This window comes from Arvicanthis niloticus, chromosome 21, assembly GCF_011762505.2.
Source record: "Arvicanthis niloticus isolate mArvNil1 chromosome 21, mArvNil1.pat.X, whole genome shotgun sequence".
NCBI classification, from domain to species: Eukaryota; Metazoa; Chordata; class Mammalia; order Rodentia; family Muridae; genus Arvicanthis; species Arvicanthis niloticus.
Genome location: NC_047678.1, coordinates 4,478,642 through 4,503,946, shown reverse-complemented (window position 1 = coordinate 4,503,946; position 25,305 = coordinate 4,478,642). Strand labels below are relative to the sequence as shown.

The 25,305-nt window shown below is 33.4% G+C and overlaps 1 protein-coding gene across 1 annotated transcript in view; it reads left to right on the top strand.

Moving 5' to 3' along the window:
• Phip (PHIP subunit of CUL4-Ring ligase complex) overlaps window positions 1–25,305 on the top strand; it is a 114,800-nt gene that overhangs the window by 54,413 nt on the left and 35,082 nt on the right. Inside the window, 6 exon segments of the mRNA XM_034483628.2 lie at window positions 9,987–10,115; window positions 11,443–11,668; window positions 16,828–16,965; window positions 17,735–17,918; window positions 20,244–20,361; window positions 21,996–22,136. Coding sequence (XP_034339519.1) covers window positions 9,987–10,115; window positions 11,443–11,668; window positions 16,828–16,965; window positions 17,735–17,918; window positions 20,244–20,361; window positions 21,996–22,136 — 936 coding nt within the window.

The following is a 25,305-nucleotide window of genomic DNA, read 5'->3' as shown; positions in this document are numbered from 1 at the left end:
CCATTTGTGAGATTAATTGCTTGTAAAGAGATTGAATGACACTGAGTGTTGTTCTTGATTGATTATAAGAATAAAAAGGTTTGTTAGTGATTAACTTTGGCCTTTGCCATAGATATGGGTTAATGTACATAAGGTAAGAAATGAGAATTGTATAATTTCCATTTTTACAAAAAATGATTACATGAGTTAGATGTTAGTGATGAATGGATTTCCTTTGTGATGATGTAGAGTTGTTGTTTTTTTTTTAAAGCAAATTTACAAATGCAGTAAAGTTTTTTTTTTTTTTCTCTTCTATCTTCATATTTCTGGATTGTTCTTTTCTAAACATCTTGTTGAATAAGGAAGTTGGTCATTTCCCACTTGGTACTTAATTGTGACTATATGCGCATTAGTGGCTTCACTTAGCAATTTACGTTTCAAAAGAACATTCTTATACTGCTATAGACATGAAGAGTAATTTTTAGTCAGTTAAACACTGATTCTGAATTTTCTTTTATCAGGTAAGTTTGGAACATCAACATTATACCATTTCTGCAAACCTGAAAATTACAGCACCTTTAGTTTTATTGATATTCTGATCCTGCCATTATAAATTAGGTATATAACCAGAAATCTCATTGTAAAAATTCCTTAATTGCTATAAAAATTATTTTTGAGTCAGTGTGTGGTACCCCACACTTTGAAGGTAGAATCAAGAGGATCAAGAGTTGAGGTCATTTTGGGCTACATAGTGAGTTCCAGACCAGGGTGGGTTATTTGAGACCACAATTTTTAACGTAAGGAAAGAAAAGAAAATTATTTTATTTTATTTATGATTTTTCTGTTCTTTTATGTGCAATAAATAGTAAAACCTCTGAAGGCTGACTTAATTTTTTTTGTAATCATAAGTATCTTCCAATTGATAAAAACAAACTAAAGAAAACAATTATTCTTGATACAGAAAAGTTAAGAGTATGCTTTACCTTTTGTCTCATTAAAAACAAGTTATAACCTTTTTTTTAAAAATGGTTTTAGTGGTTTCTAATTTTAAATGACTTTTAATAGATTTCTATGTACTTACCAAACTCTACAAAATTGTATCTTCATGAATGTCTTTATAAAAGGGTAATTTTTATTTCTGGTTTCAGGGAGAAAATGTTCATTACAAAACTAAAGTACTTTGGGCAGCTTTGCTTTGGTCACAGAGTATAAAATTTCTTGTTTTAAATCAGACTATTACTAATGTCTCCTTAATGGTAAATGTATTCATTCAGGGTGGTAGTTGAGAAATTTTTATTAACATTGTATAGCAGTTACCAGTTAGACCCAGTTAGTGATGTTGTTTAGGAATGATAACTTAACAATGATAAAATTCTGAGTGGCTCTTTTGTGATCTTTGTGACTGCCATACTTCCTTTCCCCTCCCACCTCCGACACACCCCACTTGACTACACTGCCTTTTTTTTTTTTTTTTTTAATGGGCATATCGCAGAAAAAGCATCCGGCACTGCTACTAAGAAATTAAAAACAACTTTAGGATGAAATAGAAGCTGATGGTCTTTCTTACTGGTCATTTGTTCAGCTGCGGCTTCAGGTTAGCTATTTGATTTCATGTAACTAATCAGAGCTGTTAAATACCACAAAGCTTTGATGAATCAAAATGCAAATATCTCAGATATTATGTTGTGCTTATCATCCTAATTCACAATTGAATTTAGTAAATATTTTTACTAAAAATAGCATTATTGGCATGTCTAGCCATTTTTTGTAGAATTTAAGAACAACGAATAATCCTCAAATATTTTAATTTAGCCTTACACTTTATGAATGCTTATATAGTAAGTATTATTTTGAAGAATTTTAAAAATTGAAACTTATAAAATGAGTAAGTAAATTCACCATTGGGCTGACAGCCAGAAAATAGACAAGAAAGTATGCCTTATTTAAAGGCATAAATAAATGAATTCTTAAAATATATACAAGAACATTAAAATAAATGTTTAGGACTAAGGATATATTCTCAAATGTTGCAGTGAATGCTTACCTAACACACACAAGGTGTTGGGCTCAGTCCTGTCAATACAGCACCACCCACGCCGCAGCAGTACAGTAGTCTCTGGTGTCTAAATAATCAGACTCACGCCTAAACTTAGAGTTTTAAGGATATTAGAATTAATCCATACTTCATTTTTATGATGGATTACTGAGCATTTTCTCTACCTTACCAATTAGGAAAATTAAAATTCTGTTCTTAAAAATCTTAAAGTAATTAAAATCCTGTATTACTAAAGTTTTTCCTGTGAAAAGTTGAATTTTTAAATTCATGTGTTTGAGATATAGTCATATTATAATAGAACTTAAATAGGTATATTAAGAGACAGTATTTTAATAAACACCAATAGTTAGCATTCCAGTAAATGTTCTTTTCTGTATTAAACTAAGACTCTTTTTAAAAAAGGTTCTTTTGCTTTGTTTTTTGACTATTTAAATTTGTAAACAAAAGGTTTGCTATTGAGAATTCAGTTTCTTTTATGCTTAAATAATTTCTAATTGATTTCATTTCAAAATTCTGTTTTTCTGAATTCTCAGCTTGCTAATAGTATTTCAGAGAAAAATAATGAGGTAACTTGTCTTGTTTTTATTGCTGTTCCTCTTTGCAGAGGACCTGAATGATACGAGCATTTAGGAGGCAGGCTCTAAGTGTGTTTCTATTAATTATGAGATATGCAAGACTATAGTAAATGATATACCTGGTAAGAGCTAACACATTCGTCTCAGCTCCTGCACTGTTGTCTCATTGCATTTGGGGAAACAACCTCAATTTCTCCTGTCCCCTCATTTATCTCCCCATTTCCTCGGTGTCTTCGTCTTCTAGGGAAGAGTGAAACTAAAGAGATTATTATAGAGAAATTATTAATACAAGAAGACATTGTTCTTTAAAGAAATACTGAGTTTCTAGGCCTTGTACTTTATTCTTGTCTAGTAACTTTTGAAACCATGTGAATACTTAAGGTTTCAGGTTGAATAGTCCTTGCATAACCTAAGTAATCAATGAAAGTGCTATGTATTAAGCTAGTTTATGAAGCACATAGTATACATTATGGATACTCCAAACTAATAGTGTATAGTGTAGCAAGCCTATTGATTTTACTTGACATTGGCATGGAGAAAGCATCACTGTAACTTTGTTTTAGTGAAAATTTTATGAAACTACATTGTATAAATGCCAATTAAATGCTAAAGGCAGTTAGATGGTTTATAGAAATAGAAAATGTGTGTTATATACTCTGCATACTAAAATTTATGGCATTATGTCATCCCCAGTCTTAGAAAAAATAATGTAGATTTGAAGTTCTTAGTTTTAAATGTTTCTTTAAATGTTTGGTCCCCTTTTCCTCCCATTAAGTTGGCATAGAGTATAACTAGAATAACAAATTTATAAATGGATTTTAATTTTCAAGATTAGAATTTCTTCACTTCCATATTTCTTGGTATTAGTATACATTGAAAATATAGGATATATAAGTAATGCATATAGTAAGTTCTAACAGTGTTCACAGTGGTGCCTGCAAGCTCTGTTAGATTTTTCTTATATCTTCACTGCTTTTGCTTTATCTCCTTTGCTGTTCATGCCTTTGTAGTCCTTACTGTTCTTTACTTCATATTTTTCTATTTTTGTCAGGATATTCAAAACTGTACTTTGTTGCTTCTTACCTGGTTTTGCTTTTAATTGAAAAATAATAAAATATATCTCATTAGCAAATGTATTTTGGCTTTTTTTTTTTTTTTTACTGAGTTTGATAATCTGCTTTGCTTATGTTCTTTTATGGGTAAATTTCAAATAAGAGTTTTTATTCAATAAAGTTTTCTTTATTTTTATAATTGTTACCTTAACTTTTATTTACTTAAGAGGCTTTTAAAAATGTTCCAGTGTCCACTAATCCAGAACAATGTATTTCTCCTTGCAACATTTCAAATGAGTAGAGGCTGCCAATAAACCACTCAGAAATTTTGCCAATGCATACTTCTGACATTAGCATGTTCTCAGTGTGACCATGTTTTCGGTAATTGTAGTTGTATGTATTTAGGAAAGAGAAAGACTGAAAATAGCTAGCTATAGTTTATCATATTACCACTTGGGAACTGGGAATTCAAGTTTGCTCAATACCCCTTTCATTCTCTATTTCTTCTTACTGTTTAATTCACATGCCTACAATCTCTTTGTTTACAATATCCTCAATGCTTACAGTCTTTGTTTCACTGTCTCTGTTAGATTCTCTTTTATCTTTGTCTTGGTACAAAAGTTGAATTTTACTTTTTGTTGGCATAAATACTAGTTACTGTTGAGCAAGTTACATAGTATTTTTTTTTTTTTTTTTTTTGACAATCAGCTAACCGTTACTTCAAGGCATTGAAATTTGATGATTTATAAGGAAAAGCATATGTAAATTATGTATAGGATGTAACAATGAAATTGAAGTCATTTTGATTACCAAATATTTGGTTGTATATTTTGTGATTATAAAACATCAGCATCCAAAAATGAGAAACAAATGCATGTTATTAGCAACTTATAAGGTAACTTGAAGAACTAAAACATGCCTGAAATCACAAATATTGCTATCAAATAGAATAAGAATAGCAAATAGCCTGAAATCACAAATATTGCTATCAAACAGAATAAGTTTAGCAACTTATCAGGTAACTTGAAGAACGAAAACATGCCTGAAATCACAAATATTGCTATCAAATAGAAGCACGACAAATTAGTACAAACAGTTGCTTTATTTGAAGACACAGTTGTTGGTCAGTTCAGGCTGTATGGTCTAAGGTTTGTTTTGTTTTTTGTTTTTTTTTTTTTTAATAGAAATTATATTAATTCTATGTTAAAAGTCAGAAATAATCATATTAAGAGGAACAATATAAGCAAAACAGGTGTTGATAAAATAATGTAGGAAGTTTTTAATAGACTGTAATATGTAGTGAGGTAAATACAAGCTGAGGAAGATTAGACAGTAGTCTAAGTGACCTTGTAAATGGAACTAGTGAAATATTGTGGTTTTCTTAACCACAGCCTAACAGCCAGGGCAGTAATAGTTTTGTTGCTTAGAGGTCATATTTCAAGTATAACATTAATTAGTTTTAGGAAGGACTACTTTAGTTATTTAAAGATGAAAATCATATGGGTAGGTAGGAAATTTATAAATGAATTTATATGTAACACTTGTTTTTCTTTTTGATAGGTGGCTGGAAATGGCAGAGAATAAAGAGTCATTATGTGTATTCAGATTGTTAAGCCTGAGTTATTCTGGCACTCATGGCATTATTGAAGTTGAAGAGGGTAAAGAAAGGTTTTTATTTTTAAAGTTAATGTTTTTGTGGTGGACTTCCTGCTGTGGAAATGTCCAGCCAGCATTTGGAGATACTTAAGGCTCTAGGAGTTCAGAACAGAAAGGCTGGAGTTGTGACATCTGGAATTGTTTCTTCATCGAGGTAGAGGGTAGTATAGAGAGAGAGTTTAGAAGTAAACTTTCAGAGACTCTCTGTTTGGCAGAGTGGAAAAGAAATTAAAGTCCCTGTGGTGTTTTTAGAGCCACTATTTTATTTTCAGAGAGTTGGGAGGAGAATATGTTCCCACAGAATTCCATTATAGTTGGAGCTGACTTCATTTACTTTTATAGTATTTTTATTTTGATAAAAATCTAAAGCTGGTTCTTTAAAAATCATTCTTATACAATTCGTATTTTATGTGGTAGTTTGACTCACTAGTTTATCCCACAGCAGGTATTGCAGTTTTGTCTTAGATATAGAATTTCTTTTAAATTGCTATCTTTTGAAATAGCTATCTTTTGTTCATGCATAGTGATCTTAGCAAAAATTAAGGACATTTTATTATTAAAATCAGTGAGAACCTTTTAAGGTGCTTCGAAGGTTACTAGATGACTAGAATTTAAGCTATAGGAATGATTAGAAAACATTGTATGCTAAGTATACTGGTTAATTTTTTAAAACTGGTCTTTATTGTGGAGAATGTGTGGGTGTGGGTGTGTATGTGTAGTATAGGTGTGTAGGTGTAGCTTTGTGAAGTTGATTCTTAGTCTTCTGCAGTGCTGATCCAGGGATTGAACTCTGGTCATCAGGCTTGACATCAAGCCCTGTTTCCCACTGACTCATGTCACTGAGCCATATAGTATGCATTCTTTTTTACTTTCCTAGTGTTGCTTAACTCCACTGGAGCTTAATACACAAAAGAGGCTTTTCTAAGTATAAATATGCCGTTTGATTCTTAGGATATATGTCTGTCTTAAAGTAGTTATTGGAATGTTTTCTAGCTCAGCACTCCCAACTTAGTAAAACAATTTTAAAGATGGGAAAAACAAAGAAGCCTTGGATATAGAATTGACATACTTCCTTAACACAGTGATTTTTCATAATCTACTTGCATTCTTCATCTTTGTGTTCCTTTGGGGTCTTCTAGAAGTACCTGTTTTTAATTCCAGTCAGTCTAGCCAGTTGACGTTAGAATTTTAGGCTCCATTTTGGTTCTTTTGATGTAAATCAAATTCATGTTTGTCTAGGTCTGTGAATAACTCTTCAGGAACATGATGATTTTAGAACTGAGTAGGATTCTAAATGGTGGTTTCACTGCTCTTCACTCTTACTGCTTATTATTGGCAGAGTTCTTGGTCTTCACCTCTTCTAACCAGAGTTTGACACTCATTTCCTAAAAACACTTCCAGGACTTAAGACACAGAATTTTCTAATAAGAGATAGTCTTGTAATAGCTTCATCTTCTATTTTAAAAAGCAGAATATAGTAATTGTTAAATATTTTTTATTACCTCCTTTTGAAATTTTTACCATTCTTGACTAATACTATTTCATGAATTGTCTTAGCTGTTCTTTACTCTTGTTTACAGTGTGAATGGGTTTTGTTATATGGTCTTTATATGTGTCCCAAAAATGTATAATAGCATACTAGAGGAATAGTTCATCTAGAAGAATTCTTGCTTTAAAATTTTGTCATTATTACTTTGTTTTGTGTGACTATTTTATTATAACATGAAATAAATCATGCATTATTAAATTTTATGCTTTTTTAAAGGTAGAACATAGACCTCATATATTCTTTATACACATATTTTTATGCAAATATAGTGTTTTGTTTTCTTTAAGATTCACTGCTTCCTAATTACACATGTATATTTAAAATCTTATAAATCCCTTGACTGATTTAAAAGACAATTTTCAGAGAGAATTACTTTTTTTCTGGTTGACTTCATCAGTCACAGTATACATAATAAAACAGAAGCAACTAGGGTAGTCAGACTCTTAGTTACTTTTCTTTTTCCATGATTAAATACCATGACCTAGGCAACTTCAAGAAGAAAGTGGTTAATGGTGGCTTGGGAGTTTCAGGGGCTGAGTTAATGACAGTCATGGCCGGAGCTGGGCAGCAGGGAGGTAGGAATGATGCTAGAACAGAAGGTAAAAGCTTACATATATCTAAAGGCAGAGAGGGAGACACGCACTATCTGTGAGTAGCATTGACTTTTGAAACCTCATATTCAAACATATGAGCCTGTGGGTATCATTTTGATTCAGATTACCACGTTCCATTTTCTGGCCACTGTATAATTGTTTCCACATCGTAATACAAAATGAATTTAGTCCAACTTGAGAACTCCAGTGTCTTTTCAGTTTCAAGGCTGTTTAAAAGGCCAAAGTCTCATGAGACTCAAGATGCACTGTAAAGTAAAAGAGCAAATTGTATACTTCCAACATAAAATGGCACAAAATATTTGTTACCATTCCATAAAAAGGAGTCAGTGCATAGTAAGAAAATAACTGGACCAAATTAAGACGTAAACCAAGCAAGGCAAATTCCAAATTTTATAGTTCCATGTCTCTCACGTCAAAGGTTCTATTCTTTCAACTTTGCTGACTAATAGACTTTTCCCTCTTGGCCTAGTACAAACTCCCTGTTTGTAACTCCCCTCGGCAGATAACACTGCTCTGTCATCTCTAACATCTGGGGGTCTCTAACCCAATGCTTATTATAGCTTCTCACATTAGACTGTACAGGCCTTCATGCAGTAATCGCTTTGCCAAGTGCCTGGTCTCAATGGCTTTTCAGATTCTATATTATGTAGGACACAGAGATAATGTATGATTGTTGTTTAAAGATTCTTATAAATCCCATTTCAACAACAAAAAAAATTCTTTTGGAAATGTCCCAACTGTATATATGAACACACTGATAGATAGCATGCATGAGAACTTAGTACCCACGCCCCACTCCTTCAGCAAATTAAATGCAGTGCAGGATTTTTAAGTCTTTGACTTTTTTTTTTTAATGGAAATTTTGAGTGAACTGAGGACTAAAACATTCATGGCCCAGACACTTTCCTAAAGTTTTGATGTAAAATTCTTTTAGAGATAATTTTTTTGTTCATGAGGTTAGTTACTTATAAGTTTGTGTAGCAGTTATTTGCTTATAAAAGTACTGAACATTTAAGTTGTGAATACTGACATGTGTACTTACAGTCTCTTAGTTCTGGCATATGCTGTTTGGCTAATGTCCTAAACTACTATGGAGAATGTAGTTCTGACCTGTGATTTATGAGCTGTTTTAAGGTGGTCCCTCCATCTGCTATCTTACTTTCAAGTTTCTTTATACCCAAAAAATTATTCTAGCACAGTAATGAGTCTTTTCTTTTACCTGCTAAGTTCTTTACATATTAGTATTTGGAAAACTTCCTTTATTTTTTTAATAATTTTGAGGAAAGCTTCTTTCTTCTTTGTTAAATTAGCATCTGGGATATTATTAAGTATTATATGTATTTTTTTTTTTAACTTCAGTGATTTAAAGGCAAGGTTAGTTGTCTTTTTGAGGTCATCCTATGTGCCAAATTTTAGAGTGGTGTTTGTTTCTCTTTTGACTGAAGTTCTTATATTTCTTGAGAAATCAGTATGGCTCTTCTGCATTTTAATTCCTGTGTTTCATGAACATCTGCCTTCTGCCAGATTTTTAATACTTACAAGTTACCACTTCTTTCTTCCGAGCATTTCCTAGGATTTAACCAATTAAGTTTAGTTTGTTCTAGATCAGTGGATACCGGAACAGAAAGGAGGTATTTCTTACCTGATAATGTGTGTGTTCCGATTCTGCTAATCCAGAAATCCAATCACAGTTGTTGAAAATCATCCTTAGTTATTATTTGTTTGGGAGTCAACTCCCTATTTTAGATGTTTCTGAAATTCAGTCCCTAGATGTGCTTTAGATAGGGTAGAATTTTTACCTCTTTCAGAATACTGCTAAAGAAGTTTTCAACTGGAACATAGTCTGAAGAAGCACTGAGAGCAAAAAAAAATCAGAGTGGTGATTGGCCACCTCTGTTTGATTGACAGGTTGCAGGGAGAAACCCATTCGTTCTGGATTAATGGAACTGGAAAACAGAAAACAATTATCAGGTAAAAAAACCCTTTTCTTTAACCTTTAAAATTCACCATTAAAAGATGATTCAGACCACCAGGGAATTTTTTATTTTAAACCAAAAAGAATAAAATTTAGTGTCTTGTAAGGAGTGATCCCTTGCTACAACTTCTGAGTGTTAGCAAAAACAGAAAAAGAAAAAAATGCTCCCTTTGCTCCATGTTCTTAGCCTTTACAGAAAGGGCAGGAATGAATGGAAGTAGATGGAATGTATGGTTCAGTTATGTTTTAATCTGGGTAGATTCTTTGGGTGGGAGGAGAAATCTGTGTATTTTTATTTTCTGAATTGTGTTTGGTCTGTGACTGGGTTCATGGTTTTTAAATGTTGGTAATTTGGCATTTTTCATGAATTTTCACAGATTTTATTGCACTCTGCTTATTATACTTAATCTTCCCTTTATCAGGATGTTTGTATACTTTTAAATCTTCTCCATTATAAATTCTAGTAACAGTAGTTCCAGTTCTTTATATTTTAATGGCAGTTCTCTGATTTTTGGTTAAATATGTTTCAGATTGAAGGACAAGGACATGGTGCAGTGTTTGACTGCAAATGCTCCCCTGATGGTCAGCACTTTGCATGTACAGACTCTCATGGACATCTTTTAATTTTTGGTTTTGGGTCCAGTAGCAAATATGACAAGGTAGTGTATGATAAATGTGCATATTGTCCTGTTTCTTAAATACATGGGTGTCTGAGGTTATATGTTTTACTTAGGAGTGGTGAGTATGCATGTTGTTGAAAGTAGACACCGTGGTGCTGGAGAGATAGATGCTCAGTGGTAAAGAGGACTTGCTGCCCCCTGAGACGACTTGACTTTGATTCCCATCACCTGTGGCAGGCAGCTCAAAACTATACGTGATTTCTGCTCCAGGGGATTTGATGGACACGTGTACTCACGTGTACATAACCTTATGCAGATACACACACACACACACATCCCTATACATAATTAAAAGTGACTTTTAATATCAGCTCAAGGAATCCTATCTTAAACACTCTGGAGACGTGTCTTTTGAAAACATGTATAAAAGTCTTTTCTGTAATTAAAGTGTAATTAGTTCAAGAGGAGCAACTTTTTACACATCCTGTTAGGACAATGTAGATTTGAATTTGTAACTTGTGATAAATTACCTTGAGTAGAAGTTGATAGCCATAAAAGTACATGTCAAATTATGTGAAAAGTTATAATAAACATTTATGTAGGGCAAAATGGCCCTAGTTTTCATGTGATTCTTGAAAAGTGTGACTTGCTAAAGTTTTGTTACTAAAAATTCTTTAGGACTAGTGTTTAAAATACTTAAATGTTTTATTTGTAGTAGTATGAATAAATAATTCATGATTTGACATTGAAAATTAGCCAATGAAAATTTGAAATTGTGGTTATATTAGGGCTCAATTCATAATAATTATAAATTATCACAAATACTCTAGAGACAGTGCTTTCTTTTATCACTTTAATTTATGGTAGTTAATATTTGATAAATCTCCAGTATATCTCACTGTTCTTTCACGTGTTTGGAATGCTTGGGATTCTATGTTAAATCTTTCAAATAAAACAAGCCTAATCATTTAACATAAAGTGTACTATCTGAAAGTAAAAGTACCGTTGAATGTTCTATGCCTAGATAGAATTTCACTAAACATTTACATTAAAACTTTTAAAAAATGTATATGACTTGTTACACTTGCTTACAGAAAAAAACAGCAGGTTTTCATTTGATAGGAAATGAAGAAAATACAGTGATCTGCTTAAAATTAGTTGAGTAGAAGATTCTTGTTCCTTAATCCTTCCCTTTAATTCTGGAAATTAAACACATAATAGATCTTCAAATGAAATTCTAGTGTCATACAGTTCTTTAACTATACCATAATTTGTGGCACAGTTTTTGACTTTTGTTAGAAATTTAATCAGTTTCTTCATGATACATTTTATTTTTCCAGTATTTTATTGACGTTTCTTTTTACAGATAGCAGATCAGATGTTTTTTCATAGTGATTACCGGCCCCTTATACGTGATGCCAACAATTTTGTACTAGATGAGCAGACGCAGCAGGCACCTCATCTCATGCCTCCTCCTTTTCTGGTTGATGTTGATGGAAATCCTCATCCATCAAGGTACCAGCGACTCGTCCCTGGTCGTGAAAACTGCAGGGAGGAGCAGCTCATCCCTCAAATGGGAGTAACTTCTTCAGGTAGGCCTCGATTTTCATAGGAGTCAAATTATCTCACAGATTCTAAAACTTGTTTACATATTTGTTTTGAGCAAACAGAAAGTTCTTCCAGTAAATCCATACGCATTGCAAGATAATTAAAACATTAGCAATTTGAATCAATAATTTTGGTTCATACCAATGTCTAACCTCAATAAGTTTACTTTGTACTTTATTTATTCATTTAGCAACATTTATTAAAAACCTTCTGTTCTGATCTATTAAGCCTTGAACATTCAGTAGGAGATTTGGTATATGATCTCAAAAACTTAGTTCCCTAAGCTAGATTGACTTGATGCTGGAATGTATTTTAAGAAAACATCAACTTTTACTTTTTAAATTTGAGACACGATCTTCTTATGTAGGATCTTGGCCTGGAACTCAATATGATAATCCAGACTGCTCTCAAATCCACAGAGATCTGTCTGCTTCTGCCTCCTGACTTGTAGAATTAAAAGCATGTGCTAGCACACCTGACTAGAAGCAATCAACTTTTAGTTTTTTGAGAAGATAGGTGTGGAAAAATATAGTGAGCTGTTTCTGTGAAGACATGGAATATTGAAGTCAAATAAGTTGAGTTATTGAATGGTTGTTAAAATGTGGACAAGGTGTGTAGACTCTTCTAGTCATATTCAATAAGTATAGTATTGACTGACTTACTAAGTGAAGATAATAAAGAGCCTGTAAATATTAAACCAGTTTTGTCATTAGAGATATTTTAGAGTAAAAAATGTTTGTGAAGATACCACATACAAGTTTTACACTCTTCTGTAATAGACAGAGCTTCTGAATAGATTGTGTGCTGAGTGAACCATGAGTTTGAGGTCCTATAAAACAGAAGATTCAAATGTGGTGATATAGCATGCTATTTGATTGGAATAAAGATAGACATATAGATAAAAAGGTGCTGGTCCTTAAATTAGACATGTTGAGCATGCACGGATGGTGAGGAGAATTGTTTCCAGTGCCACTGATATAGTATAAGCTAATCTGGAAAGCTAATATCTCTTAGCATACTAACAGGACTTAGATAGTATAATCCAATATGAAAAGCATGAATTCTCTTGAAGTACACCTGGCGAGATCAGATTTTTCCTAGGTCTCAAAATAGTTTTTTTATCAGAGGTTTTAGGCACAGAAAATTAAGGAGAAGACTCTTTTTTTGCTTCAGTGTTACTGTAGTTGTTACTTTTCTTCCATTTTGCAGCTTATATGAAGCTTTCATAGATATTTGATCATTCCATTCTAAAAATTTAAGAAACATCCATTTTACAGTTGTGTCTTATAATTAGAGATACTTACTGTATTCCTGACTCTGTTTCTGCCTTTAGAGTTAGTGCTAGATACCTTTATCCTACCTGAAAAATGCCCTACAGTAGCAACTGAAATGGGAAGTCATTACTTTAAGGCTTCTAATTTCTGAGGGTTGCATCATGATAGCGTGGTGAGTAAAGCGGAGAGAGCAGTGCCATGTGGGTGCATGTGGTCCTGTGGCTCAGAAAGAAGCGGAAATAGTTCGGCTGTACTCAGGTGATTGTTACCTTTAGCCACTGTTATTTCTCCAGCAAGGTTCCACAAATTTCAAGAGTGCCACAGATTTAGACAGAGCTTTCATAGTATGAAACTGAGCTGGATAGCATTTACTAACTGTGGCTCATAAGAAAACCTTGAGCAGTAAGTAATTCCACCTTCTTAGTACTTGTTCTCAAAATTGTCATTATTTTAGATTTCTGAAGTACAAAAGTACCAAACAGAACAAAACCTAAAAGAAAAACATTAGCATCATTACAAAATATATTTGTTTGTAAATTTAAATTTATGAAAACCTATTTGCTAAATATAGCAAAGTTAAGGTGAAACTAATTATTACAATAATAAATTGATTTAAGTGTTACGTTAGTACCTAAATGTACTTTTTTAATTGTAAACTTAAGCTATAAAATATTAGTAGTCAAAGTCAAATATGATCTAGCAATGAGTTAGGAAATTCATTGTAGATATTTGACTTTAGCTCTGTCTTACTCTACTTTTTAGCTTTGTAACCTAGTCACGTTACTTACCTTTTTAATTACAATTTTATGTAAAAGAAAAAACTCATAATACATGGTATTTTCCTTTTAGACTTTCTTTTTTGTTAGGTGTTAATGAATAGTTTGTGTTAAAATATACCAAATGCCTCCATTTCTTTCTTTCTTTCTTTTCTTTTCTTATTTTTTTTTTTTTGCGGTACTATTTATTTAATACTTTATTTACATTTCAGATGCCATCCCCTTTACCCATTTCTCCTCCCTAGAAAGCCCTATCCCATTCCCCCCCCCACCTCCTTTTTGCTTTTATACATTTTTTTTTAAATGTTAATCAAAGGTTTTTAAAGTTTGGTAATGCTCAATCAGAAGTGTAACCCAATACCCAACCTAGATATATCAACTATCTTTGACTGGTGGAGACACATGAACGTCTGCCTCCATGCCCCCCCCCCCTTCTCTGTCTTTCTCTCTCTCATCACCTAGCTTCACCCTTCCTGTTAAAATAAAACTTTTCTCTCAAAATGCAATTAGAGCATAGTTATTCCTAATTGTACCGGTGAGGTACAAGATGGTCCTAATACCCAGTCCATCATTTTGTTGACTAAACAGAACCTCAGTCATCTCTCCTAACCAAAGCACTTAGTTTTGAACCTGGCTTTTTTCTTGGCTTTAGAATGAATGTCAGCTGAAAACTATCAACTCAGATCTGTTCTCTCAAAGTAAATAGCCAGGATTGGCTATGAGACTAGGTCTTCACCCCATCAGAAATCCAGAATGACTGAGTTAACTGTAATTATGGGAAGCACTAAGCATAGCTTCTAAAACTTAGCCAATTTATAGAGACCACTGAACACCTGAGAAGCCCTTATACTACCGAACGTTTGAGCATCAAATCTTCAGCCTTCTGGCCCAGAGTCATCTGACAGACCTTAGTGATGCAGGATTATTAAGGGCTGATTACTCTTTCTAGGCAGATATAATCAGTCGACTATTCTGCAAGTGTGTCCTTTTCTGGACAGTAATTTGTCTGTAGATGGAAAGAGGCACTTCTTGCCTACTGGCTGTCTCCCCACAGCTGGAGTAACTCCAAAGATGCTCAATTTCTTCTTAGAATCCAAGACAGGAAGCTGTCAGGAGCAGACAGGTCTCTAATCAAAATGAACATTAATATATAAATATTTGTAACGTCAATTCTATGGACTTCTGACATTTTGAAAACCAACTATCCATGTAAGGTAATGTGGACTGTTGTATGTTAACTCCCCTCAGCTATTTCTAAATAAAATTTGGAAAACACCCTAACAATAAACTCAAGGCCATGAATTTGCTATAGTCCCTTAACTCATAGGTTAACCGTCCCAAATCAGTTAAAAAAGTTAAAGGACTGGGTCTAGGCCTTGTATTCCTAAATGTGTGATATAGGCACAATGCCCATGAGAGTATCAATATTCATCTTTTATATCAATAAGAAGCTCATACCAATGAAAACCTTAAATTTGAAATCAAAGTAAATTTTGTACCATTTAAGAAATTATACCTTCATCTTGATATTAATTATACAGATTTCTACCAATAGGTTATGGCTATGCAGTGAGTCCTAGCTAATCCTCCCTGTTCCAACAAAACCACTACTTTTCCCTAGAAAGACAGACCAATATTAACCACCTTAGTCCCCAAGCCCAGGGAATAGGGGCGCTGACTCTTATTTAACTTCTTTAAGCTGATTAAGGGCATTGAGATATTAGAAGAGGGGTGGGTGTGGGGGGTAAATTGATAAGCCTCTGCCACTTTGTCTTTACTGCATCCAGCTGGAATTCCAGGACATCGGAGGTTTGGGCAGGTCTGGTCAGTATGCTTGATGAGTAGATACACCAAGGCTGTGTATTCTGCAATATACAATTCTCAGAACAAGTTTTAGTATCAAGAAAAAAAATTTTTTTTCCTAGAGGGTTGACATTTTTTTAAAGATGTTAGTTCTAGCAACTTTTCTTTTTTTCCCCTTTTAAAAATTGGTTGTAATATTTACATTTCAAATTTTATCCCCTTTCCCACCACCACCCAGGAACCCCTTATCTCATCCCCCCTTCTTGTACATATATGAGGGTGTGATTTTCCAGTTTCTATGATGCTGTTTCCATTAACATAAATTGCCTCCTAAATTTCTAAATCTTTCCCTTTGTGTTATTAAATCTTCTATTTTTTTCTTTCTTCCCCCCCACCTTTTTTTTTATCTTTTTTTTTAAATTGGGTATTATTTTTACCTTTCAGATTTTATCCCCTTACCCCACTTCCTCCCACCACCCAGAAACCTCCTTTTTCATCCCCCCTCATGCTTCTATGAGGCAGTGCCCGCACCTACCCCCCCACTACCCCCTCCCCACCCTAAAATCCCCCCCCCACTCTGTGTTCGTTTTTTATGGGACCAAAAAACTCCTTTCCCATGTATGCCAGACAAGGCCATCCTCCCCTACATATACCGCTGGAGTCATGGGTCCTTCCCTATGTGCTCCCAGGCTGGTAATGCCTCCATTTCTGAGCACTAATCTGACATGTTCTTCACGTTTCTTAAGTCTCCTCTGACTTCTGGCTTACCATGGGTATCTATTTTTCAGTCCCCTTTTCTTTATTATCACCTAATTTTTAAATCTTTCACAATCTGCATTTTCCTGCAGGTTTATTGTTTAATTGCCCTAATCATGATAGGTAGTTTGCTATAGGACAAAGATCTTGATGCTTCCTGTTTGTCAATGGATGTCTAGTAGGCATAGTCTCAAACATGTATTAGACAACCAAGAGTTTGTTGAATCAGTGTGACAGTATTCAGAAATTAATGTATAAGTAGATAATTCTCATTTGGTCATTTCCTAGATGTATAACTTAGAGTGTAATTTTTTAAAAGTTTTATAATGGTGCTTATTTGTTTACTGTAAGGTTTATGAATGTTTGCGTCATGATAAGCACAACATATGCAGTCCTCATCATTACACTGTAAATTACAGTAGGTTATGGATTGCCACTGACAGGTGATCCTTTCAAGTCCTTATCAAAGGAAAAGTCATGCTTAGTTATGAACTTCTGTGGGACTGACTAGTATTTTTTTATAATATTACATAGGATTGAACCAAGTTTTGAGCCAGCAAGCAAACCAGGATATCAGTCCTCTAGACAGCATGATTCAAAGACTACAGCAGGAGCAAGACCTGAGGCGTTCTGGTGAAGCAGGTGTCAGTAATGCCAGCCGTGTAAACAGAGGTAAGCTGAGATTGTACTTTTAAAATTGAGGTCATCTTAATCACCAGCAATAGAGATGGTACATTCATAAAATGAAGCAGGCTACCAGAATGATTGTTTTTGAATAATAAATACAAAGTTTTGTATTAATGAAGAATTTTAAAGTACATACAGACTTGAACATTTCCTCAAGTAGACATTAGAAGTAAGATTCTGTTCATCACCACCTCCGCTGTTCCCTTGGTGCTGGGATGAAAGCCACTGCTTTATTCAGACAGGAAACGTAGTCTTACACTAAATCTGAAAACCATGAATAATCAGCTTCATAGATCATTTTCAAATCATAAAGTCAAAGTTTTAGTTAGTACATCACTCTTAGGTGCCGTATATTTAATGTTTAAAGTTAAATGTGTGAGTCATAAATGTCCTTATATTTGTCTTTCGTAACTCTTGAAAGACTTGACACGTTTTCAGTAATGATTTCGTATTTGTAGACATGAACTTAATACTCCATAATTATGAATGATTTGTTCTAGCAATTGAATGTTGTTTTAGCAATTGAATAACTACATTTTTGTTTTCATTAAGCTTTTGTCTGTGGTTTTATTGCTGATAATGATAATTCAATTATTTGATGTAAAAGTTTTGTGTGGAAGAAAATGTGTTTTTTTGGTTGGTGGGTTTTGGGTTTGTTTGTTTGTTTGTTTTTGTTTTTGGGGGGAGGGGCTATAAGCTAAGTGAGGCGAGTGTCTTAGTAGAACTTAATCATTCTGATTTTTGCCCTATTTAGGCTCAGTAAGTTCTACCTCCGAAGTTCATTCACCACCAAATATAGGATTAAGGCGCAGTGGGCAAATCGAAGGTGTGCGGCAGATGCACAGCAATGCTCCAAGAAGTGAAATAGCCACAGAGCGAGATCTTGTTGCTTGGAGTCGAAGGGTAGTAGTGCCTGAGCTCTCGGCTGGTATAGCTAGGTAAGGGGAATTATCAGTTGCCTACTGTTGAAAATACCTTTTCAGCCTTGTGATTTCTTTTAAGCTGATATTTTTTAGCTAATCATCACTGCCAAAGATGAATTTTTAAATATTTTTTTCTATAACGATCTGTATAAATGGCATGAGATTGGGGTGTGGTGTTATGATATGAGAAAGTCACCATTAGGTTCACTAAATATTTGAGGACCAATTCAAATTTTACATGGTTGGTCTTTTGTCTGTATGAGCATGAATATGCAAGCATATGTTTTGTGTGCATGTATAGAGACTTATAGTGTGATCCCAGCACTGGGCATAAGGATGCACTCAAGCTGTAGCATCTGGTCTTTAGGAAGGTGCTGAAGATCCAAGTTCAGGTTCTCATGTTTATCCTATAGTAGTACTTTTACTAGGTGCCACAATGAAACACCTTTATGTACCCATCAAATCATCTCAGATAGTAACTGATAGCACCATACTGGGTATCTATAGAGAAAGCTGCTTGTGCATTTTTTGTGGCAACATAGCATGACCCAGATACTCTGGAATACTGTTTTGTATTTTATTAGGCATCTGTCATATATGACTTTAACAATCGTTATGTTGGGAATTTATTCTTATTAGTGAATAATAATCATAAATAGTAATGGCTCGTTATGCCAGTTCCATATGTATGTGATTGTTTTGATTATTTTCACCCAATCCTCCTATGTCATCTCATGCCTCCTTCTAGATTTTTCTTTTATTTGCCCAACTGTTTCCCCTTAGTCTTTTGGTATTTGTTTGTTTTGATGACCCAGTAAGTTTAATTACACTTGCTTAAGTGAGCTTAGATGAGAGGTAACTTGGAGGAATCCTGGCAACTTACCAGTGGTTCTACCATTGACGGAAGTGTGTCCTCCTCAGCAACCATTAACTACCAGTAGCTTCTCAGGGTGGCATGAAAACTCGGGCTCCTACCTTAAAGCCTTACCATTAATTGCCTGTAAGTTTTCATAGAGGTTTGTGACCTTGTGGATCCATCACAAAATTTGAGGAACCCAGTCTTGTGAAAGTAGTCTCAATTGCTGTGAGTTAATGAATGAAGTTGCTGAAAACTAGGGGAACAAATCCAAATTTCCTTCTACTTGGCTAAGCAAATGGTGGTATATTCTATTTTATAGAGGAACAACTTATTGATAACTTAGATAAATCTGTTTTGGTGGATGCTTAATTAAAGTGATTCTGAAGTTGCGTAATATTTGATTCCATACATGAACATTATTGAAATGTACACATTACAAGGATGGAGAGCAAATTAGTCGCCACTAAGAATTAGGAGAAGGAAGATTTGACATGGAAGAAAGTGTTGGTATGATAAAAGAGGAACACAAACATCTTTTTATTGATGGAATGCTCTGTATATTGATTGTTGTGGTAAATGTACAAGACTGCACATAATATATTGTCAGAGAACTACATTCCTCAATGAGTAGAACTGGAAAACCCTGAAGCTGATGACTGGTTTGCATCAATGTCAGCAGCTCCTTAGTTAGTGTTGACACTGTACTGTATGTACTACTGCAAGATTTTTACCATTGAGGAAAACTGAATAAAGAAGACAACATTTCCTGCTCTCTTTTTCACATCTATATATGAATTTAAGATTATTTCAGTATAAAGAGCTCAAAAACTTAAAATTTGAGGTTGACCTTTTTCAGAAGACTTAAATTTCACTTTTCTTCCTGTTACAGAATATGTTGGGGAAAAAATAAAGCTCTAAGGCTCAACAAAATTACAGGTCAACAAAATTTCCAAGTCAAAGTAAAAATACAATTGTGTAGTTTTAAGGAGTTGGATTTAATAAAATTAAATTCAGAGTCAATATTCTTTTCTTTTTCTGTTCATTTAGTTTCTTAATGTCTGGAATTGAGCATGGTTTTGCTTGAGAGTAGTGTCTGATCTATGTCACTGAAAAAATCATGTGTGCTTTAATAATTGGTGATTTTACTTTAAGGCTCTGCTGTTAAATAGATTGCATGTTTGACATGTAAGATTGTGTTAGCACAAGCCATAAACCCAAGGTGTTTTGCTATAACTTTGCAGAATTTCAAACTGCTTGATTAAATTTAGAATTACCATAGCACAAACAGCTTAAAATGAGGGGAGCAGGAAAACAAGTCTCTTCTAGTATTTTAGTCTTATATTCTGAGCCACATGTTCCAATTAGAAAGAAAATCCCAGAACTAACTTCACGTTGTTAATGTAAGAGCTAACATTCACTTTAAGGGAAATCATTAATAAAAGTCTAGATTAATGCTTATGGTTTTTAATATTCTCTTTTAGTAGGCAAGAAGAATGGAGAGCTGCGAAGGGAGAAGAGGAAATAAAGAGCTATAGATCAGAAGAGAAAAGGAAACACTTAACTGTTGCAAAAGAGAATAAAATACTTACTGTCTCAAAGGTAGATATTAATTTGATATTTAATATTATGTGGGTAAGTATAATGATCATTTAAAAGATTTCTTTTAAATATAAATATAAGCATTAATATTATAAGCAAATTATATTAATGAAAAAATTATTATAGTTAATTCCTGGTTGTTTATTTGGATTATTTGATTTCTCACTGAGAACTGTTGTGTTTGCATTTCCTGCCTCGTAGCATATCCTTTCTCGAAATGCCAACTTCGTGTATATTTTATATTCAATAAACTATAATTTCTAAGGAAAAGTGTTTTTCAGTTCTTTCACTAGTTATACATTCTCAAACTTTTATTTTCCTCTAATTTTTTGCTGTTTTAATTCTTATTTGTTAATTCTTAAGATGAGTAGGTCCTGGGTTTAGTCACTGACAATTGTCCTCAGTGTCAGGGGAATTGCGCAGCCTCTTCTGGCCTCTGCTGGTACCAGGAGTGCATGTGTCATGGTGCACATACAGATATGCAGGCAAAATATAAAAATAACTTCAAAAAATTAAGACTGTAGAATATCCCTAGTATTTTGTCTTGGCATCTCATTAGTCCTCCCCTGCAAGACTTGTGTTTTCCCTTTCTAGCTTAGCTGGAAAATTTCAGAGGTAGTAGTTATTAGGTTGAGGAAGACTATATGAAAGCTTCTTAAGCAAGCCTTAATTATCACTGAGCAGTGATCTAAACAAATTAAAAATTACTGGTTTCTGACTAGTTTATAGTGTCTTAAACAAGTTGAAATATGTTTTTCATGTAAAAAAAAAAATCTTTGTGGCTTGGTTGTTAAAGGCTGGGGTTGCAACCAAAAATATAAAAATTGACAAGATTGGCTCAGCTGGTTAGACATTTGCTGCCAAGTCTGGGACACTAGGTTGGATCCCAGAACCATCATGGAAGAAGAGAACTGACTGCTTAGTATTGTCCTGACCCCTATATGTGTGTCACATACACACAAACACACAAATAAGTAAAGGTTATTTAAATTTAAAAAAAATAATAGCATTTGTAATCCAGGGTTGAGAATGAATGCCTTTTTCATTTTCTTATTTCTCTAGGATTTGACCAGTAATCACCCTGTTTCATATTCTTACTCACATACATTTCGGCCTGTATGGTTAGCCTGATGCCTTTCCCAGTTCTAGTTAAATGATTAGGTTTATAGTTTAAGGATCTTTAGTTGGTTCTTTTTACTTATGGATATGTTTTTCACTCTTGAAGTTGCTTTAACTTTTCTAGAGCATGTTATGTTTGAATATCTCTGTCACTGTTTGACTGTCTTTTTCTTGATTATTGGCATTTGCTATCTGCAAAAAAATTTTTTTTAAAAATGTCAGGGTTGAGATAGGATCTCTGCATAGCCCTGGCTGCCATGGACTTCTTTTATGTAGGTAAGACTGGCCTTGAACTCAGACATACACTTACCTCTGCCTCTTGCATTCTGGGATTAAAGGAGTGAGCCATTATGTCCAGTTTGCAGATAACTTTTTGAGATTTATTTCAGAAAGAATTTCAGTTGGTAACATTAGTCCATTTCAGTGATATTTTAAATATGTAAATAATAATAACTTTGAAAAAGACCTATTTCTTAAGGCCTATCATGAATAAGTTTTATTTCTATTTATTCTAGAATCATGCTCATGAGCATTTCCTGGAACTTGTGGATTCTAAAAAGCAACAAGCAAATCAACACAATTACCGTACAAGGTCTGCACTAGAAGAAACACCTAGGCCCTCAGAGGACATAGAAAACGGGACCAGTTCTTCAGATGTAAGATCCAAGCACATTCAAACATCTCTGTAGCTCCTGAACATCTCAGATTTATAAAAAATATAATCCATATTAGTTTTCTTTGATAGAGTTTTAGAATAATACCTTGTGAATGAAGTATGTTAAGTACAAAGTACTATACTAGTTAATGAAAATCCTGTAAGAGTTCTGAGGTTCAAAGATGTTTGAAGTTTATATAATTGTTAAATAATGACTAATATTAAATGCAGTTTTCTTTTATATTAAAGCTGAGTTACTAAATTGCTCCCGGGGTGATGTAGCTTACTGTCACTCTAAACAGTCGTTGGAAGCAGTCTGACTGTGTTGGTTATGTTAATCCCCAGTAACGAATCGAGAGCTTCTTGCTTAGCTTTCTACTTTTTCTTATGTATAGATTTCTCTATAAATGTTTTTACTAATTTGTACATTTTTAAAGCAAAGAAAATCAGCACTCAACCATCATCTTATTCAGGACTTCAGCCTAAATCTGTTCTCTCCCTTTCATAGGTCTTAGTGTGTTTTAATTTTAAGAGATGGGTTTACCTTAGAGAGTGATAGTTACTCTATTTTGAAGCCATGTTGTATCTTGTGTTAAGCATATCAGAATTTTCCTGAGTGGCTGGTATGACCCTATTCACAGGTTAAGTTAGTCTTTAAATCTCAGGTACCATAAAATAATTTTTCTGTAGCCTAGCACTCAGGAGACTGATGTAGGACTCATTTGAATCTAGTAATTTGAAACTTGTTTTGTCGATAATACTTAGATCCTGTCTCAAAAACAATTTTTTAAATTAAAGTTTAGAGAAAAAAAAATACTGAGTTTTCTCATTATATGATTCTTTTCCAATAGGATTTATTATCTTTTTGATTTTCTTGCAGATTAAGTTTTTGACTAGTAAAGAAAGATCCTTGAGAGATAGTAAAGAGCTATTTTCTCATGTTAACCAGAACAGACCAACTGTTACAGGGAATCTGACCTGCCTTAGTCACGTTTGTTTGCAAACAAAATTTTTCTCCTTCATAAGCAAGAAGTCTGGTAGTGTTCCAGAGTTTAGTTTCTTGCTTTCTTCTCTTCCATGTGATTTGTTTTTAGTCAGACTTTACTACTTCCTACAGACCTGCCTTCTAAGTTTCCTTTAGAAGAATAATAGTTGCTTCCTTCTAAATCTACATGTTATTTCAGGAGGAACCGGTGGCCTTAGACTTCTTGATACAATGTTATAATTACTTTGTATCAAGAAGTCTAAGGCCACCGGTATGACTTTGTAATTACTTTGTAATTATAACATAATTAAAATAATAAAAATAGTTAATATACAGTGGCTTTAAGTCCTGGTATACCCAAGCTAGAATAATGTAGTTATTCTAGCAAAACACCAAAACTACAAATTAATTAACCTGATTATGATGGAAAGATGGGAGGATAGGATAGATTATGGTAGGAAAGATGGGAGGGAGTTATTGTATTCAGACAGTGGAGAACTCAAACCTAAGCACAGGTACTATCTGTTTGTCCTGTCTCAGCCTCCTGAATAGTTTTGTGCTGCCTTGCCCATTTGTTGACTGTTTGAGAAGACCAAAGAATATAAAGTAAACATGGGCAAAATCATTTACTTTATAAAATCTTTATTTTTGAGATACTTCTAATTCTCTTTTAAATACAAAATTTTATAAAGTACTATACAGTTCAGTGTTTTAGGAAGTTGGGTATTTTGACAATTACAACAGTGGCATGAAAGTTTCAGTCCAGTATAGTATCCTTTTATAGCAGTTATGTAATTGTTTTAGAGAAAATGACATATGCTAATAGAAAATAATTATTAACATGAATAAGAAGCATGGATATTTTGGTTAAAATATTTTGTCTTTTTATGTTTTAAATTTAGAAATTAAAAATAATTCTGTTTCTTTTCATTCAATTTAAGAAAAAAATGAAATACATAAACAACTATTATTTATAGATTTCACTTAATTCATTATACAAATACTTGAATAGTTATATAGTTCACATTTTTGAAGAAGATACCAAAATAGGAATACTGCTTCCCTAAAAAAAATACACGTATAAACAGCACTAAACAAACTCAGCAAGTTGCATTAATAAATATATAAGTAAATCGACAGTAATAAAGAAAAATAGGCTATTGAGAGGGATCTGGGGGTTGGGGATGGGGGAGATTAATATAATATTTAATTAAAAATGTAAAGAATAATATACTATTTTGTTGCTGGAAATATGGCTCAGCATTTAAAAGCACTTTTTCTTCTAAAGGACCATGGTTTGGGTCCCAGAATCCACATGGAGGCTCACAACCAATTGTAACTCCAGTTAGTTTGACCTCCAGACAAATCAATTATTTTTTAAAAGTTAGTTATTTAAGTAGTAAAGAGTACTATGCCCTTTAAATGGTTTTAGTGTGCCTAGAAAAGTAGTAAAGCTGAATCATGTTCACCAAAAATTGCCTAGGCTTTGGACTGCAATGACTTAGGTACAAATTAAGCCTTTTGTTTAATAGTTAAACTATTTCAAACAAGTTTCTGTAAGTTTTTAAAACTTGTCCGTGTATTGAAACCAATAATAGATGGCAAACACAAAGACCTTAAGATAGTTTAATACCTGTGGGGCTGTGATTATAGAAGCCTGGTATTCATACAGAGAAGACCTGTAAGAACTGACTCAGATTACAGCCTCCCTCATGAAAGAATTGCTTCACACAGAGTGTTCCCTGAACTTTGAAGTGTTGCTAAGAGGAGAAACAAGCTGTAGCTTTATTATTGTTTTAAATCATCTCTCATTGGATTAAATAAGGCTAGAAATGGAATACCCTGATTTATTTGTAAAATTGTTTTCATAGTAAATAAAATATAAATGTACCTAATTTTAAGATTCTAAAACCATTTACTAAGAGCTTAGCTTTTATAAAAATGTTCAATAAGTTTCACATGTTAACTATAGAATTTGTTGTCCGCCATTTTTTTTTTAAATAATGAAGCCTTTTGTTTTGATATAAAACTGTAATTCTAGGACTTGGGTAAGGTGACAGAGAATCATAAGGCAGCAGATAACTGCCATGTTCAGAACCCTGCATTCAGTTCTCATGTTTGAAAAGTAAAATAAAATAAAGATTATAATTAAATAAAATTGAAACCTGGCAGTTATCTCAGAGGT